This window comes from Erythrolamprus reginae, chromosome 3 (assembly GCF_031021105.1).
Source record: "Erythrolamprus reginae isolate rEryReg1 chromosome 3, rEryReg1.hap1, whole genome shotgun sequence".
NCBI lineage: Eukaryota > Metazoa > Chordata > Lepidosauria > Squamata > Dipsadidae > Erythrolamprus > Erythrolamprus reginae.
This window is the reverse complement of record NC_091952.1, coordinates 187,592,391-187,611,507: the sequence shown is the minus strand read 5'-3', so window position 1 is coordinate 187,611,507 and position 19,117 is coordinate 187,592,391. Positions and strand designations below refer to the sequence as shown.

The following is a 19,117-nucleotide window of genomic DNA, read 5'->3' as shown; positions in this document are numbered from 1 at the left end:
ACTATTCACTGCATTACTATTACTATTAGTCTTCTCATCGTTCCTATCACCCATCGCTTCCCACTTATGACTGCATGACTGTAATTTATTCCTTGTATCTTTACAATTTTTATTCGTATTGTTTTCTGATTGCTTACTTGTACCCTATGACAATCATTGTGTTGTACCTAATGACAAATGTATCTTTTATGTACACTGAGAGCATGTGCACCAATGACAAATTCCTTGTCTAATCACACTTGCCCATTAAAGAATTCCATTGCATTGCATTGCATTCCGTGTGCCTGAATTTTGACCATATAACTGCTGGGAAGTTATGAGCATTGTGAATACAAGGATAGGTCATAAATAAACTTTTAGAGCACCAACTTAGAATAAAATGGTTGTTAAATGAATGGTCCAATGGTAATAGGTTTATCTGTATGAGTGCCTTCTTTTCTGTGCCTCCTCTTCACTACCAATTTCTTTGGAATAGGGAAAGAAAGTGCTAGGAAGATCAGTGGAAGAATAACAGGATAAAATGAGTCCAGAGGAGGTGGAGAGAGAGAAAGTATACCAGCATTCCTTTATTAACTCAAAAGATGCTGCTAAACTAAGGAATTTTGTTCCACCAAAATTTAAACTGGTTTTCAATTTCCTATTTCATGTACTTGTCTAATCTGTATAGACTAGACAGATTATATTTGTCTAATATGTATACTTTTCTAATCTGTATAGTACACAAGAAGAAAATAGCACCAAAGCATTTCAGGTTGCAAGACTATTTTTGATGATAAAAATGTAGGTGGTCAATAAGGTTGGCCCTAGAGCTGCAAAAATACAACCACAACAATAGAAAAATGGTAACGAAAAAACTTTGAATGTATACTGAGTTGCATAAAGTGAGCCTTATTGATGACAAAATTAGTTTTTTCTTGGTTCAGAATGTGAATTTTCTACATTCTTTTTAGAATTTATTATACGTTTGTCTTGAACTCACCTCCCAGGATTTTTGTTGGGGGAATAGTAAAATAGATTCCTATTGCATGTTGCCTTAAGCCTTTGAATGAAAAGTAGGGTATACATCTAAGAAATAAACAAATATGCTTATAATCTGAATCAGAACATGACTCTGATCTTATATATTGTTTAAGAAAATTTTAACTAATATACCTGCAGGAATATATTAGTTTAATTAAAATGAAGTTAAGAAGTGCATATACAAAATTCAAGAATTTTCATTTTCATTATATGATAAATCAGGAAGACTCCTTCCTTCCTTCCTTCCTTCCTTCCTTCCTTCCTTCCTTCCTTCCTTCCTTCCTTCCTTCCCTTCCCTTCTTTCCTTTCCTTTCCTTTCAGATGCCCTCTCAGATAATTAGACCAACAGTGGACTCTAAGTGAGGTCAAGCTTTGCAGTGTGCTTCTTAACCACTTAAGTTGTTCAGTGTAATGGATGTTTCATTGTTATTTCGTGAGATGTGCCTTAGTTTAAAAAAAAATGCTGTAGACAATTTTCAGTACTGTGGAAGTTATAAGCTTTGAATCAAGGCTGTATGAGGTCAAGCCATTTTACCCTGTGGGGAAAAAAATCAGACTGGCAAAAGCATTATTCAGTCTGTTTACTGAAATGCATTTCTTCATGAGACAAAAGTTCTCTTACTCATTTAATTCTTAAAAAAACCCATGCTAGTTCCTTATTCTGCAGAAAATCCAGTCTATTCAATTTATCTTGCTTTCCTTTTCTTTAATCCCACTCCCACTATCTGTACCAATTCATATACCTTCAGATTATACCTCTGTCCATACACATGAAGCAGGATTTCTTTGTAAACAGGCAATCTTTAAGATCTCCTATAATTAAATTTACTTCTCTCATGCACATTGAAAAAGTATTGTTGGATCCACAGGTGAATTGTTCTTCTCACATCAGCATGAATATGTAGTACATAAGTTCTCTAAGTGTGAATGGTAACTCCTAAGAGGGTAATGAAACAGTGTATGGGTTTTGCCAGACTACATCTTTCTTCTGATGCAATAGTACATTCTATGCAAAGCAATTGATTGGTCCCAGAACCTTTTACGAAGAAGGTATAATCATGCTAGAGGTCTGGAGACTTTTATGTACTAGGAAGGGAAGATGGTGATAGAATAAAAGAATGTGGAATAGGATTTACAAGTACCACAATGGAGGCTAGAACAAAAAAAGGAGATGGACTGTGAAGGCGGCATGAAAAACAATTTACTATTTGCCGATGTTTTTCAAGTAGCAGTAATTTAAGAACAATTTGAGAAAAGGCAATTTAAGGTAAAGAAACACAGTTCTTTTTTTTTCTCCTTGACTTTACCAAATGAGATAAGCTGTTTTGTAAAATACAATGAAACCAAAATTTGTGAAATACAATGAAACAAAAATAGTCGACTTCATCCTTTCCATGAAAAGCATAATATTAAATGTTGTTTTTGTTGCTTATTTCCATAAACGGCTTTACTTTATAAACTTGCTTCATTTGAGAGAGGGATGAAAACTTCATTATTAAAAGGAAATGATATCTCCATTTCTTGCCTAGCCCCAAAGGAAATATAGGTGTTAATTAGGGGGAGGGAACTGTTTGCATAAACCTACTTTGTTTTCCATTCACATTTTCCATTGTCAGGCAAAATTCTTATGATTTAGTTGGAGTGGAACCACTGATGTGTATTCCTTGGGTGTGATAATTTAGCCAACTATGAATCCATTCAACAGTAATCTGGTTTAGCCCAGTTTCACCCTTTTATTAAGAAGAATGTTATAAGAGACTCTGCTGAAGGCTATGCTGAGGAATAGCTACACTATGCTTGTGGTATTCCTCTGATTTACTCATGATACTTTATCAAGTAAAGATTCTAAACCTTGTGAATATTTTCTGAGAAACTTCTAATAATAAATAATAGTACTAATAATAGCCCAGACAAGAATTGAATAAAGAATTATAGGAGAGCTGTAATTTACTGCCGAGATGTCCTGATAATCTAACAAACTATATCACAAAAATATTATTGTTTTACAGTAACTCTTTTTCATATAATTGCTGGTAAAATATCAAAAGCAAGAAACTTCTATTACATTGAGATGGTCCCCTTGGGCCAGAAGGCCTGCTAAATAACATGGAGCGCACAAAGTCAAATAATCTAAAAAAAGTCAATAATCTAAAAAACCCATAGGGTTTTTATTATCTATTTTATGATCAAATTTACACCCTGTCTTTTTATTTGTATGAACAATAGTTTAAGTTGGCTTAAGTGAGCTAAATTTTATTTTGTAATAGTTTTTTTTTTGGTTAGGTATGATGGTAAGATGAGGGGGGGAAAGAGCATTGAGGGCATACTGAAGCTCGCTGAATACAAAAAATAACACTTACTCAAACTTCCTAGTTCTTCCCCGCCAGTTTTGTCACCTGAAACCACAAAGAAGCTGCTACTTCCTGTCATTACATTTTTCACGACAATTATTAATCATTGACTGATTATCAAGAGTAAAAAGTACTTCAAAAATATTTATTTACTCTTTCAGAAACAAAGAAGTGATTGAATAAGATTTTGAAAAGACTTTGTGAAGACACTTTAACAACAGTCTGCATTAATAACATTTTGATAGGACTTCAAATCATACTTCAGTAAAGAAACTTGGGAGGAATATTCACCTCATTCAAAATATTTATATTACTACAGAATTTAAAGTTCAAAAATTAAAATCACATTGCGGCTACTTATAATCAGACCAGATGGAAGGCAGAACGTATGTGTATGTGTTTTTATAGCTGAGACAAATCTACAGTAGTAAGTATTAGATAAGGATGTACATTAGCCTAGAGAAAACTTGATATCATTGAGGGATGTATCAGGGTTGTCTCAGGGGGCCAGGATTGGTGAGCCCAGGATAGACATGGCCAATTCGACACCACTCGTGTTGGGGCACTGGTGGGGCACTGGTGTTGATCCAAACACTCTGCAAGTGAAAATGGGCTCTTGAGCTCTGTTTTCAGCTGCCATTGCCTCCTGAAACCCTCTGCCAGTGAAAATGGAGCTTGGGTTTTCACTGGCAGAAGCGGGCTGGTCCTTTGCTGTTTACAGGGTGGCCCTGTGGGCCAAATCTAAGTACCCTGTAGGCCGAATCCGGACCTCAGGCCTCGAGTTTGACACTCCTGGTCTAGAAAGTCTGATAATTGATTGATTGATTGTTTTAATAGTGGGTTATATATATAAGCCAATATATATATATAAAACTGTATATATATATTAAAGTGTATTAATATATATATTACTGTATTATTATTAATGTGAATAAAATAAACAAACAAACAAATAAAATAATGTCATCCAGAATGCAATTGCAAACCATTTCTACATTATGCCAAAAAAAGTTGGATGCATCTATGTAAGTCACCAACACTTGAGCTTAACTTCAAAAATAACTTGACTACTTCAGCAACAGTGGACCTGACAATAGTGGAGTTGAAGAAGACTGATACAAAAAGTAACTCAAAATTGCTGGAAGTAGTTTTGGAGTGATCACAAGTCCTTAATCCTTCTTTAGTTTCATTTAAAATTGGGTCTATGTGGGCAGGCTTTTTAGAAGCCTTTAGGCATTTGTTTGAATATTGTTTGATGCATCAGTTAAATCCATAGATTCACACTACTAATTTATGATTAAGTAGATTGGATCTGCTGTTGTTTAGATTGTGATTCAGATAGAATTGTATTAGCTCTAGCTATGGAACTAATTTTTTTTACAGTTTTGAAATGCAAGTATTTTGCAGAATACTCCCCCCTCCCCTTTTCTGGCATATAATGGTTTACCTCATTCTGGCAGAGTTTCCATAAGATTTCTAGGGTTTCTTAAACTCTGCAATCTACAGAAGTTGATCCTGCTTTTATCATTGGTCCTTCATCTTGATTTCTGTAGTCATAGGCAACGGTTCCTAACTATAATGATGCAAAATGACCACAGTGATATGTTACGTTGATACGACAAAAGCACTCTCCTTTATATTTTCATTCCAATGTTGGATGCAAGTACTTAAAGAGTAACACTTGTGTCATAGAGCACATTTTAACACTTGCTTCCTGCAGATTGCTTTGCCTGTGACTCACATGTAAGAGTGCACAGGTACCTGTGCAGAGCCTTAGGAAGGCCACAGCATTGTAATTCATTAGTCACTCCCAAGTGGATTGCTGCAATGTAATCTACCTGGAGCCAGCACTGCAAACTATTCTGATGATATAGCAGCACAGGAACTTATGGGAACCTCAGTGCCCATAACTATATCTTGTCTCTGCTCTGTGAGCTGTACTAGCTCCCAGCATGCTTCCAAGTGGAATTCAAGGTGTTGGTTGTCCTTATTTCATGCAGTCAGGTTATTTGTAGGGACTGCCTCTTCCTAGTTGTTTGTGTCTATCCCATTAAGTCTTGCAGGAGGAACACATTTGGGGGTCCCTTCATATGGACATCTTTTATGTTGCAGCTCCTACCCCCTGTAACACCATAATAGCACTAGCAATAGCACTTAGACTTATATACTGTTTCACAGTGCTTTTACAGCCTTTCTAAGTGGTTTACGGAGTTAGTATATTTACCCCACAATCTGGCTCATTTTACCGATCTCGGAAAGAGGGAACGCTGAGTCAATCTTGAGCTTTGTGAGATTTGAACTGCCAAATTGCAGTCAGCTGGCAGTTGGCAGAAGTTGCCTGCAGTACTGCATCCTAACCACTGAGACATTGCGGCTTATAGTCCCAAGATTGTCCTTGACTAATTCAATACATCTATAAAATCAGGTGACCTTGGACCATATTTTTCACACTATAACCACTGCCACCACCTGTCACCGCTGCCGCCACTCACTGCCGCTAGAGAAAGCTGGAGTCTTGGCTGCTGAGCAGCTGATTGGCAGTTGGATTGGCCTCCAAGAATACTGTCAAGCAATTGTTTTGGCAACAGGGATCACCATTGCTACCATCATTGGTGCCATTCGCTGTTGCTGTTTGCCAACACCAATCGCCGCTGCCAATCACTGGCATCAATCACCACCAATAGCCACTGCCATTGGTGGTGATTGGCAGCAGTGGCAGCAATCAGTAGTGGTGGTAATCGGTGGCAATGGCAGCAACTCACTTCAGTTGACTGGTGGTGGCTGCAATGGAGCAGAGCCTTAATGAGCTACGTGCTGGGGCTGAAATAATGTGCTGAAGCTGACCAGCCTATTTGCTGTTTGCTGCAAGGATGCTAACCAGATGAATACCGGATGGATGCTGGGAAGCAGAGGCAGATTTTTTTTTCTTGTTTTCCTCCTCTAAAACGAATGTGCGTTTATAGTCCAGAGTGTCTTATAGTGCAAAAAATACCTTAATTGCTATTGCTATTGTCTGTTAATTTTTTATGCATTATGCTTTTTACCTTTCTTCATGTAAAATGAAATTCGTAATTTTATATATATTTGTTTACATATGATTTAATACTAAAAACGGGGGGGGGGGGGGGAAATGTAGTAATCTGAGATCCAAGAAGATCCTTGAGCTTATAGCTATTATTTGATTTGGGGAAATACAATCTTCATGGTGTTGTAATAACACTTCACCTATAAATCATGTCGTAGCATGTAATGGAAGATCTGTATTTCCAAACACTGACTTACTTTCAAGGATAATGCTTTCCCTTACCTTTGCCTTCTCAGTAATTTGATCCTGTTTCCGAACTTGATTCCCCATGATGGTTTCTACGTTCCTTCCAGAACTACAATAGAAGAATAATTTTTTAAAAGTTGGTTAGAAGCATTACAATGATTTAAGTGTGAACTAGACAACTATATTTTCCTAAAATTTATACCCCCTTTAAGTCTATATATACTATTATGAAAAATGAAGTTTTATGTTTCTGTAGTTCATACTATGCTCCAGGCTCAGTCTCAAGTAGTACATATGGGGAGGTTTGGGAAAAACTGTTAAAACTTAAAATAATCGGTCTCCCAATCATTGCAACTAGTACTGAGAACAATTTCCTCCTTTGATATAAGGCCGCATACTGTGATGCTGCTTTATTAAATGAAATGTAGGTATACTGCAGTGACCAAAGCAAATTATAGTGCTTAAGAGGTTAGTCCCAAGTTATTTTCAAAGCATGCTGCTGAGGCAAAACCTCTCCAAATTGCAGGTCACTGATACATCTTACAATTGATATTTCTGACACTAATCATTATGGCACTAAATTAAACTGATCCAATAAAAGCTAACAATATCTCTTTACACCCTGGTATGAACAACTTGGTTTTGAAGAGCACAGGAGATAAATTACCATACTTCTATGTAGAAGTACAGGAATGTATTTATCCATTGAACACCTACAGAAGATTGAGAAGTCCTTCATGTTTGACAACTGTTTCATGTTCCTCTTGTTAATTCAATAAAGTAAAGCTCTCTACAAGGACACATATTTTAAAATGATGCATTATCATGACAAAAAAATATTGGGAATGTATCAAAGGTGAATCAAAACCTGTACCAAACTAGGAAAATGTTTTGCAGAAAAGCTTTCCATTTTTAAAAAAATATATTTTCAGAGTTTTTAAAAAACTTTTAATTTAGACGGTAAAGAAAGGTGTCAAGAAATCATGAAGGTTTGGTGTTTATTTGTCTTTTGGTTTCACAGTAACTATGGTAAATATAATAACCTCATAATCTACCCATGACATTTATTTTCCTCAAAAAGAAAAGAAAAAGAAAAGAAAATGTTTTTCATAAAATTGAATGAGGCTGGCAGAAATCATAAAGGTGCAGTTTCTGGCCCAGTGCACATATGCACATGCACGCACAAACAAGGAGAGGAGAGAGAGAGAATATATTGTTTCATGTAAAAGTTGTTTGCACTTATGTTCACACTTATGTCTGTTGTAGTGTCCCCGTGGTTGTATGATCAAAATTCAGACTCTCGGCAACTGACTCATATTTATGACGGTTGCAGTATCCTGCGGTCATATGATCACATTTTGCTATATTTGTCTAATCAAAGTCAACGAGGAAGCCAGATTCATTTAACAATCATGTTACTAACTGAACAACTGCAGTGATTCACTTAACAACTGTGGCAAGAAAGTTCGTAAAATGGGGACAAACTCACTTAACAAACATTTCACTTAGCAATTGAAATGTTGGGCTCAATTGAAATGTTGGGCTCTATATCTTGAAATAGTGCACATAATTTTTCTGAATGTTCTGCGCTATTTCTTCATCAACCTTCTCAATGATATTGAAGTTTGATAAAATGCAGTTATTAAATGAATTTAAAACCATGATGAGAACGGTTTTAAATCCATTAATAACTGTGAATTTATCACATTTTTAATTATCGACGCATTATCAAGTGCCCTACATTTCCCCCCCCCCAAAAAATCTGACATATGAATGATCCAGCTGACCAATTAATAAATAGTAAGCAAAGTCTGGCAGTTGGCAGACAAGAGAACATTAAGCAGTTAATTTTCTGTCTTTGTAATATTCAAGGGAGCTATTGAAATATCAATAAATGAGAGCGGTTGGCAATATACAAAGTATGATAGCAACTTTTGCTCATATTTAATTATTGCAGGAAAACTTTTAAAAGGTTGTGTTTCTCTCATTGAATTCCAAAAAGCATATCTATTTTTTTTAGAGATTCATATTTTTACCAAAAGTATCTAGTATATTCTTGATAGTAGGACTAAGGAAGGTGAAGGAGAAAAATGAATGGCACTCAATGGACTGGAAAGATCAAAAAGGAGCAAAAACAAATGAAAGTTGAGTCCAACAATTCCTTTATTTAATCATGGGATTTCACGATTGTCTGTCTACAAAAACACTTGGCTTTTTGGGTAGCTCACAGTTGTTTTTAAAAATGGATTCTAAGCACTGCTTCCAAAAACTCAACGAAAAAAAATTGCCATCCTAAAAAGAGAAAATGGGAAGGCACGCTATGGAATACTGTAGCCTTAAAGTAATTATAAAAAGAAATACCATCCTCACAGCCTGAAAAAAGAAACAAGAAAAACGCAAATCCCAGATGTTATATAGTAGTCTTCACTTAGCCACCTAATTCAACAATCATTTGAAGTTACGGCGGTGCTGAAAATGTGGAGCTTAGAACAGTCCTTAAAATTGTGATGGTCACAGTATCCCCACAATATCATATGGTTATGGTAGGAGGCCGTGGTGACTGCTGGGCGGCTTGAGCAGGCGGGGCAGCTGGTGCATCCCCTGGCCGAGCAGCTTAGAGAGGTGGCCAATGAAGTGGCCCACCCATCAAGGAGACTCAGGTGTCTGGGGAGGAGACCAGTGGGGCGCTGCTGGAGCCTGGGCCACCTTCGGCCAAGCACAAACAGCAGGACGGCCACAGGAAAGGGGTCCAGGGTCCAGAGAGGGGCAGAGGCCACGGGTGCCATGGGCTATGGCTGGGGCGCTTCCGAGGTGCTTCCAGGGGCGGGGTGGCTCAAGCAGGCAGGGCAGCAAGTGTGACTCCTGGTTGAGCAGCTAAGAGAGGTGGCTGATGAAGCGGCCTGCCCATCAAGGAGCTGCAGGAGTCTGGGGAGGAGACCAGTGAGGCGCTGCTGGAGCCCGGGCTGCCCTCGGCCAGGCATAAGCAGCAGGACGGCCATGGGAAAGCGGGACCAAAGTCCAGAGAGGGACAGCCACCACAGGTGCCATGGACCATGGCTGGGGCGCTTCTGGTCTAGGCATCCAGCACTGTATTTCAGGTGTTAATCTACGCATGCGCAGGAAGTTAAAGGGCATGCACGCAAGTGCATGCACACACTTCCCCCTGACTGTTCCAGTAGGCCCTTTACTGCACACACACACTCACTCTCACTCTCTCTCTCTCACACACACACTGTATATATACTAATGTTTTTGTCAAATGCCAAGGAGGGTATGGCTAGCCGATGAGAGCTAAATAGCTTGAAATAGATCTATACTAGTCTCCCTTCATTTTCATTATCAGCAATAATACGTTACACATATAGATGATAGTTTGTCGACTATAAAGGTTTATCTGTCTTGGATATGGCCCCTGGAGAGGCCGAGAAGCAAAAAGGAAACTGTATGCTCCTCCCATATTTCAGTATATCAGATAAATAGATAGAAACACCCTCCCCACATATAACCCTTTCTTGGTACAAAGCTGAGAGGAGGCAAGCCTGTGGTCTAGAGGTTAAAGCCACTGCCTTACAAGGCAGACTCTGCAGGTTCAAATCCTGGTAATGGTATGGCTAGCTGATGAGAACATAATAAGCTTGAAATAGATCCATCCATCCATCCATCCATCCATCCATACACACACACACACACACACACACACACACACACACACACATACACACACAAAATACCCATGCTATGCTATGGAACTATATGATTGGGCTTGATAAACGGACACTTACATATTGAAAAATAATGAATAGTTTAAAATGTGACTGTATTATTCCATTAGAGACCTTAAGCTAAGTTTCTGTTACAGATGAAGACATTATTGTAAAGTATAACAACAATGAAATATATGGCTTTAAGGCCTTTAATCCCAGCAGCAACCGTGGCTTTTTGTTTATGTACCCAGGCTAATAAGTTGCATAGCATAGACTTTCAATTCATGAAGAATTGCTGAGGACTTCCCTGTAAACATTATTCCTGGATTTGCTGTCTGGCTGGAGGTGAACTGAGTCAGGAGCATACCACAAAGAACTGGCCATGGGAGAAACATTCACTCATTTGTATATGTGAACACAAACACACAAACACACACACACAAAGATTAAAAATAAACTTCTACAAGCTAATGTGCAGGAATTTGTTTTTTTTAAAAAAATGAGAACATTGCTCACAGTATTAAGATCTTCATCCAAGAAACCCCAGTTATTTTATCAGATGATTTCAAAACACAGAATTCTGCAGAACTAATTCTGCAGTGATGCTAAGAGTGCTACAAGCTGTTCCATTGTTAATATGAAAATCAAAGATTAATAAGGGAATCCTTAGAATAAGGATTCCAACAGTCAAATACATCACTTTTAAATTATGTTTATTTTATTCAAATGAAGTATTTATAGCATCATAAACATTAGTCTGTCTAAAACCACAGAAAGAATTTTAATTTTTAATGAGGATTTATTAATAACAAATTCCATTATTTTATTTTTGGTAGAAAAAAACTATTTCCACATTATTATTTCAGACAATACATAGAAGAAACATAGAAACATAGAAGACTGATGGCAGAAAAAGACCTCATGGTCCATCTAGTCTGCCCTTATACTATTTCCTGTATTTTATCGTACAATGGATCCATGTTTATCCCAGGCATGTTTAAATTCAGTTACTGTGGATTTACCAACCACGTCTGCTGGAAGTTTGTTCCAAGGATCTACTACTCTTTCAGTAAAATAATATTTTCTCATGTTGCTTTTGATCTTTCCCCCAACAGATTGTGTCCCCTTGCTCTTGTGTTCACTTTCCTATTAAAAACACTTCCTTCCTGAACCTTATTTAACCCTTTAACATATTTAAATGTTTCGATCATGTCCCCCCTTTTCCTTCTGTCCTCCAGACTATACAGATTGAGTTCATTAAGTCTTTCCTGATACGTTTTATGCTTAAGACCTTCCACCATTCTTGTAGCCCGTCTTTGGACCCGTTCAATTTTGTCAATATCTTTTTGTAGGTGAGGTCTCCAGAACTGAACACAGTACTCCAAATGTGGTCTCACCAGTGCTCTATATAAGGGGATCACAATCTCCCTCTTCCTGCTTGTTATACCTCTAGCTATGCAGCCAGGCATCCTACTTGCTTTTCCTACCGCCCGACCACACTGCTCACCCATTTTGAGACTGTCAGAAATCACTACCCCTAAATCCTTCTCTTCTGAAGTTTTTGCTAACACAGAACTGCCAATGCAATACTCAGATTGAGGATTCCTTTTCCCCAAGTGCATTATTTTACATTTGGAAACATTAAACATTAATACGTCAATGAGTTAAAAACAGATGAATTGTTCTGCAGTGGAAAATGCAACCAGCCACTTTAAAGATTCAGACAAGTTATGCCCTCAGACTTGGATCATATATGGCTCTGCTTTCCTTTCAGTAAGTCAACTTTGTCTATCCCTGTTCTTCCCTTCCTAGGTTTTCTCTTTACTCAAAGATGGATCCATTAGCAGTTAATTTTAGGGATGGTTGGTTCAGTGGCTAACAAGCTGAGGTTGTCAATCAGAAGGTTAGCAGTTCAGCTATTCAAATCCCTAGCACTATGTAATGGCACCATTACTTGTCTCAGTTTCTGCCAATCAAGTAGTTCGAAAGCACGCAGAAAATGCAAGTAGAAAAATAGGGACCACTTTGGTAGGAAGGTAACAGCATTCCGTGCACCTTTGGCATTTAGTCATGCTGGCCACATGATCATGGAAATGTTTTCAGACAGTGTTTCCAAACTCCACTTGAAACAGAATACCCTACGAAAATAGACTAACAATCCTGGGTCTAGAAAGCTTAGAACTACGGCGCCTAAAACACAATTTAAGTATTGCCCACAAGATCATATGCTGCAACGTCCTACCGGTCAATGACTACTTCAGCTTCAACCGCAACAACACAAGAGCATGCAACAGATTCAAACTTAATATTAACCGCTCCAAACTTGACTGTAAAAAATATGACTTCAGCAACCGAGTTGTCGAAGCGTGGAACTCATTACCGGACTCAATAGTGTCAACCCCTAACCCCCAACATTTCTCCCTTAGACTATCCACGATTGACCTCTCCAGGTTCCTAAGAAGTCAGTAAGGGGTGTACATAAGTGCACTAGCCTGCCTTTCGTCCCCTGTCCAATTGTCTTTCCTTTATCTCATATCTCATATATATTTTCTTCCTTTCATATATCTTCTCCTCTATTTTTACATATTATCTTTATATATATTACTTTATGTCTATTCTCTTCCATGTGTATTGTGTATTGGACAAATGAATAAACAAACAAACAAACAAACAAGCAAACAGTGATTGCTCTTCGGCTTAGAAATGCATATGAGCACCATTCCTAGATCGGGAAATGACTAGCATGCAAATTTTACCTTTAAGTTAATTTTATCTCCTCTTCTGTGCCCTGCTAGACGTCTTGTGGCATGAACCTGAAAACTGAAAGTCAGCTCTATCCAATCTCTTTCTCACACAAACAAAATTAACTTAAAGATAAAATTTCACTTGAGTCAACTTTGTAAGCTGATGATTTAATGGACATGTCTACATTGTTTCCTTGTCAGCACTATAAAAGTGGTTTGAAACTTATGTTCTTCAGAGATGGGTTCTGGCTTACCTCGCTGTCGATTTGCTTCCTGATGCTCCACATAGGCGTGCCATGCAGGCACAGGAGTAGTGCTAAGAAACCAGCTTCTGTGCAGAAACAAAATGGTGCCGTCTATGGCGCCACCAAGAGAGCCAGTTGGGGGCGTGGCAGGCCTGGGTTGCTGCCAGTTGTAGAGACCCAGGCTGCCAAGTTACTACTGGTTCTATAGAACCGGTCCAAACTGGGAGGAACCTACCTCTGACCTTCTTTTATTTATTATATTTATTAACTTCTAAATTTGTTTAAACTTGCCAGACTAGTCTACAAAATTCAGGTTCCTTGCGGTTTTCCAGTCCAAATATAAACATGGTCTAAACTTGCTTACATTTTTTGAAACCATCCCAAATCAACAAGAGATTGCCTCTTGCTATGGCCAAAACCATCAAAAACCAACAACAATCCAAATAGAATTATACCTCAACCCAAAAATGTATCCACCATCCATGAATATAATTTTCTAAGCTCCTTGTACCTCAAAGCCTTAAAATGCAGTTCTTAGCCATTAAAAATATTTCAGCCTTTGTTCATGCATTTCCTTTCTTGCAAATGTAGATTCAAGTTTCAATGGTTCCAACTATTGATTGAGCAAATATTTTCAGTTCAACTAACCATAATTTATTCGGATGTTTGGAAATGACATAATGTACTTTGCATCCAGTATAAAGTTAGCTAGGGCTGGAGTCCAACTGAACATTGTCCAATCTATAATAGCTTTATGAATTCATCTTAATGAGCTACAACAAAAGCAAGATTGAATTTGTTTCCAAGCACATACTAAGCATAAGGACTTCTAGAGAAGAGTTAATAAAGCTGAACCATGTTTTAGAATTAAGATTTGGGAAGCTTTCTCTGGTTATATTAAATACTGTTAATTCAGTTTTCTGACCATACAGTGAGCCTATGAAATATAATCATTTTCCTTGAACTTGGAGGAAGGATTACATTCCACCTTTTTTACTAGTTATGGTACAATACAGGCAGGGGTGGGGAGCAGGCAGGTCAGGGTAGAATGCAGTTCCACCAGTGGAAATTTATTTATTTATTTATTCATTCATTCATTCCTTTATTTCTTTGTTTATTAAATTTATTAAATTTATTAAATTTATTAAATTTATTAAATTTATTAAATTTATTAAATTTATTAAATTTATTAAATTTATTAAATTTATTAAATTATTATTGGATTTGTATGCTGCCCCTCTCCAAGGACTCGAGGCGGCTCACAACATAAATGAAGCTGTGTGCCCAGCTCCAGCTGTCCATCCCACCCTTCCATCCTCCTCCTCGGAAAGTGGCAGGGAGACCAGCTCCGGTAGGAGTTGCAGGGGATCCATTTCCTCCCCCATATTTAATCAACGGCTGATTGGCACCCGTTCACCTAGCTACCCAACCTGAGGCAGGGAGCGACCCAGGAAGCAGAGTGCAGGAAACGCAAAGCAAATTGTCACCCCAGAGAGCGACACTGGTAGGGTTGTAAGTCAAGGACTTAACAGTTCACATGAACGATGATGATTGTTCAAGCCACTCCCACCTGGTCACATGACCAGCAAGCCACTCCTACCCTGGTCACATGACCAGCAAGCCACACCCACAAAGTAAGCCACACCCACAGTGTGGCAGTATAATTTTTGGCTGCCCATTACTGAATATAGGTAATCCTCAATGAACAACAGTTCATTCAGAGACAGTTCGAAGTTACAATGGCACTGAAAACTGGGATTTAGGACCATTTTTCATAGTTATGACTTTTGTAGCTTCTCCATGATAATGGGATAAAAATTCAGGTGCTTGGCAACCGGTTCATATTTATCACCCTTGCTGCATCCCATGGTCATGTGATCACCTTTTGCAACCTTATGACCACCAAAGTCAATGGGGAAGCCAGATTCACTTAACAACAGGTTGCTAATCTATCAGCTGCAGTGATTCACTTAACAACTATGGCAAGAAAGGGCATAAAATGGAGCAAAAGTCACTTAACAAATGTCTCACTTAACAACATGAATTTTGGGTTCAATTGTGGCTGTAAGTCGATGCCCTTTACTAATATTTTACTATTTCTACCATGTTAGTAGTTAAAGTATCTCCAGATAGATACCAACTTTGTGCTCTTAACAGTTGCACTGAGAGAATAGGACTGCTCCAGAAGTGGGTTCCTACTGGTTCAGGCCAGTTCACCCAAAGCGGTAGCAACTTCTGGTAACGTCACAATGACATCATAGAATTGTTTCAGTCAGTGGTAATCTGTAGATGCCGCTAACTTGATTTTTTTAAAAAAATCTGGATATTTTTTTTTGAGCAGGCGGAGAAGCTGAATTTTATTTTTTGGGCACTGTGCATGCATGCGGCCACGCAGCGCGGGAGGAAGTGAACCAGCAACAAGGTAAATTGGAACCCACCCTTGGACCACTCATGCCATCATGTTCTTGTGAACCTATTTTTATCCTTCCATTCGTCATGCACTGGGAAAAACATGTGTACAGAGATGCTTATTCCATATTTCCATGTTCCTGCCACAATGCAGATGTGCCTCCTGATATATGCAAATGATGGGGATGGACAAGAAAGTTCAAGAATGATAATAGTACTATCTCTGCAGGTCCACCATGCAAAGAAGAGCCCATGTACAATTAACGAAGAAGTGTATTATTAGAACTCATAACCCTGGGTTTAGCTGCAGAATCTTAACTTGCTGGATTAAAGGTTCTTTTTTTTCCCAGAGAAAGGCAGCACTGTCAATCATCATTTAATGAAACAAAGATGCTTGTCTCTACACTCGTGCTCAATGTTTATCTCCAATTAACATATACGAAGAATGAAAATGTTATAATACGTTTGGATAATGTGATTCATTTGTCCTTCTGCTCATGTACTTGCTTTCCCCTTCACTTTAATTACAGAGGGGTTGGTTGTTAGTTGCTACAATCAGTCATATACGGGAGAGATAAGAAAAATATTTTTATAGTAGGATTGCCACCTGGTCTGTTTGAAACCAGTCGAACCGCCCTGTTCACTTCCTTCATCTGCTCCTCGCTGAACCACAACACTGCACGGTTACCACATTTTACGGTTCTATCCACAATCATGCAAATCAGCAGAGGCCAAACACACATTTCGGGTAAGCTGGCATGAAATATGAAAGCGAGTTCTGAAATACCATCATTTCCCCCAAATGAATTTAACCCAATCTGTTGTCAAGACTAATTGTGTTTTGCAGCAAAAACAAAACAGAATACATTTGAAGGACAATTCGCAGCACAGTGCAGTGTTATTTTCACCTCTCTATCCTAACAATTTCACTACGTTTCTCGACTGGTAAATGAAATTACATTTTTGAAATTTATTTATTCATAAAAAAATGACTCATTGTTTTTTTCTTCTCCTGTGGCATAGGTTTTAAAGACATTTTGGAACGTTAGGAAATCATTAACTACTGTTTTCCCCAAGGTAGATTTAGAAATATGTTTGATATACTGTATCTGACATATATGGAAGCTGTCTCTCCCCCCCCTCTCTTTTTGTTTGATTTTGGAGCTTTTACTACATGTATTTGTTTCCTTATTTTTCTATTGTGATTTCTTTAATTTCTGTTTGTAAAATATATTAAAACAAGTATTTGAATAAAATAAGATAAAGATATAACAACAATAGCAATAACAAAGCATGTGAACCAATTCCACTGGACTCAGTTTGGATCTTTTGATGATCTGTTTAGGCATGCAAATCCATACATAGTATAGTCTATTAAAGGATAATACAGTGGTCCCTCGATTATCGCGAGGGTTCCGTTCCAGGATCCCTCGCGATAATCGATTTTTCGCGAAGTGGCGGCGCGGAAGTAAAAGCACTATCTGAGCATGCGCGATCTTTTTTTTTTTTTTAAAATGGCCGCGCATGCGCAGATGGTGGGGCGACGGCAGTTCGGAGGCTGGCAATGGTTACTTTCCATGCCGGCCACCCCCCCCCCCCGCAGCGCCTCCGGGCTCCTCGGCGCTACAACCCGCCCGCCAGATTCGCCCCTCTCCCCGATTCGCCCCGTTTTTTTGCCCTGTCCAAGTTGCTGGATCTCAGTGAGAAGTCTTCATTTTGTGATTGCAAACTTATTTTTTTAACGGGGGGGGTTTGTCCTAGCCAAGTTGCTGGATCTCAGTGAGAAGTCTTCATTTTGTGATTGCAAACTTATTTTTTTAACGGGGGGGTTTGTCCTAGCCAAGTTGCTGGATCTCAGTGAGAAGTCTTCATTTTGTGATTGCAAACTTATTTTTTTAACGGGGGGGGGTTTGTCCTAGCCAAGTTGCTGGATCTCAGTGAGAAGTCTTCATTTTGTGATTGCAAACTTATTTTTTTAACGGGGGGGGTTTGTCCTAGCCAAGTTGCTGGATCTCAGTGAGAAGTCTTCATTTTGTGATTGCAAACTTATTTTTTTAACGGGGGGGGGTTTGTCCTAGCCAAGTTGCTGGATCTCAGTGAGAAGTCTTCATTTTGTGATTGCAAACTTATTTTTTTAACGGGGGGGTTTGTCCTAGCCAAGTTGCTGGATCTCAGTGAGAAGTCTTCATTTTGTGATTGCAAACTTATTTTTTTAACGGGGGGGTTTGTCCTAGCCAAGTTGCTGGATCTCAGTGAGAAGTCTTCATTTTGTGATTGCAAACTTATTTTTTTAACGGGGGGGTTTGTCCTAGCCAAGTTGCTGGATCTCAGTGAGAAGTCTTCATTTTGTGATTGCAAACTTATTTTTTTAACGGGGGGGTTTGTCCTAGCCAAGTTGCTGGATCTCAGTGAGAAGTCTTCATTTTGTGATTGCAAACTTATTTTTTTAACGGGGGGGGTTTGTCCTAGCCAAGTTGCTGGATCTCAGTGAGAAGTCTTCATTTTGTGATTGCAAACTTATTTTTTTAACGGGGGGGGTTTGTCCTAGCCAAGTTGCTGGATCTCAGTGAGAAGTCTTCATTTTGTGATTGCAAACTTATTTTTTTAACGGGGGGGTTTGTCCTAGCCAAGTTGCTGGATCTCAGTGAGAAGTCTTCATTTTGTGATTGCAAACTTATTTTTTTAACGGGGGGGTTTGTCCTAGCCAAGTTGCTGGATCTCAGTGAGAAGTCTTCATTTTGTGATTGCAAACTTATTTTTTTAACGGGGGGGTTTGTCCTAGCCAAGTTGCTGGATCTCAGTGAGAAGTCTTCATTTTGTGATTGCAAACTTATTTTTTTAACGGGGGGGGTTTGTCCTAGCCAAGTTGCTGGATCTCAGTGAGAAGTCTTCATTTTGTGATTGCAAACTTATTTTTTTAACGGGGGGGTTTGTCCTAGCCAAGTTGCTGGATCTCAGTGAGAAGTCTTCATTTTGTGATTGCAAACTTATTTTTTTAACGGGGGGGTTTGTCCTAGCCAAGTTGCTGGATCTCAGTGAGAAGTCTTCATTTTGTGATTGCAAACTTATTTTTTTAACGGGGGGGTTTGTCCTAGCCAAGTTGCTGGATCTCAGTGAGAAGTCTTCATTTTGTGATTGCAAACTTATTTTTTTAACGGGGGGGTTTGTCCTAGCCAAGTTGCTGGATCTCAGTGAGAAGTCTTCATTTTGTGATTGCAAACTTATTTTTTTAACGGGGGGGTTTGTCCTAGCCAAGTTGCTGGATCTCAGTGAGAAGTCTTCATTTTGTGATTGCAAACTTATTTTTTTAACGGGGGGGTTTGTCCTAGCCAAGTTGCTGGATCTCAGTGAGAAGTCTTCATTTTGTGATTGC

General features: G+C 38.6%; 1 protein-coding gene across 2 annotated transcripts in view; it reads right to left on the bottom strand.

The window, feature by feature from the left end:
• Nucleotides 1-19,117, bottom strand: part of MBP (myelin basic protein) — a 186,943-nt gene that overhangs the window by 118,904 nt on the left and 48,922 nt on the right. For both annotated transcript variants that reach the window (XM_070747435.1, XM_070747434.1), the window contains exon 2: nucleotides 6,679-6,751. In XM_070747435.1, coding sequence (XP_070603536.1) covers nucleotides 6,679-6,726 — 48 coding nt within the window. In that variant the 5' untranslated portion in view covers nucleotides 6,727-6,751. The remainder of the gene's footprint in view (nucleotides 1-6,678; nucleotides 6,752-19,117) is intronic.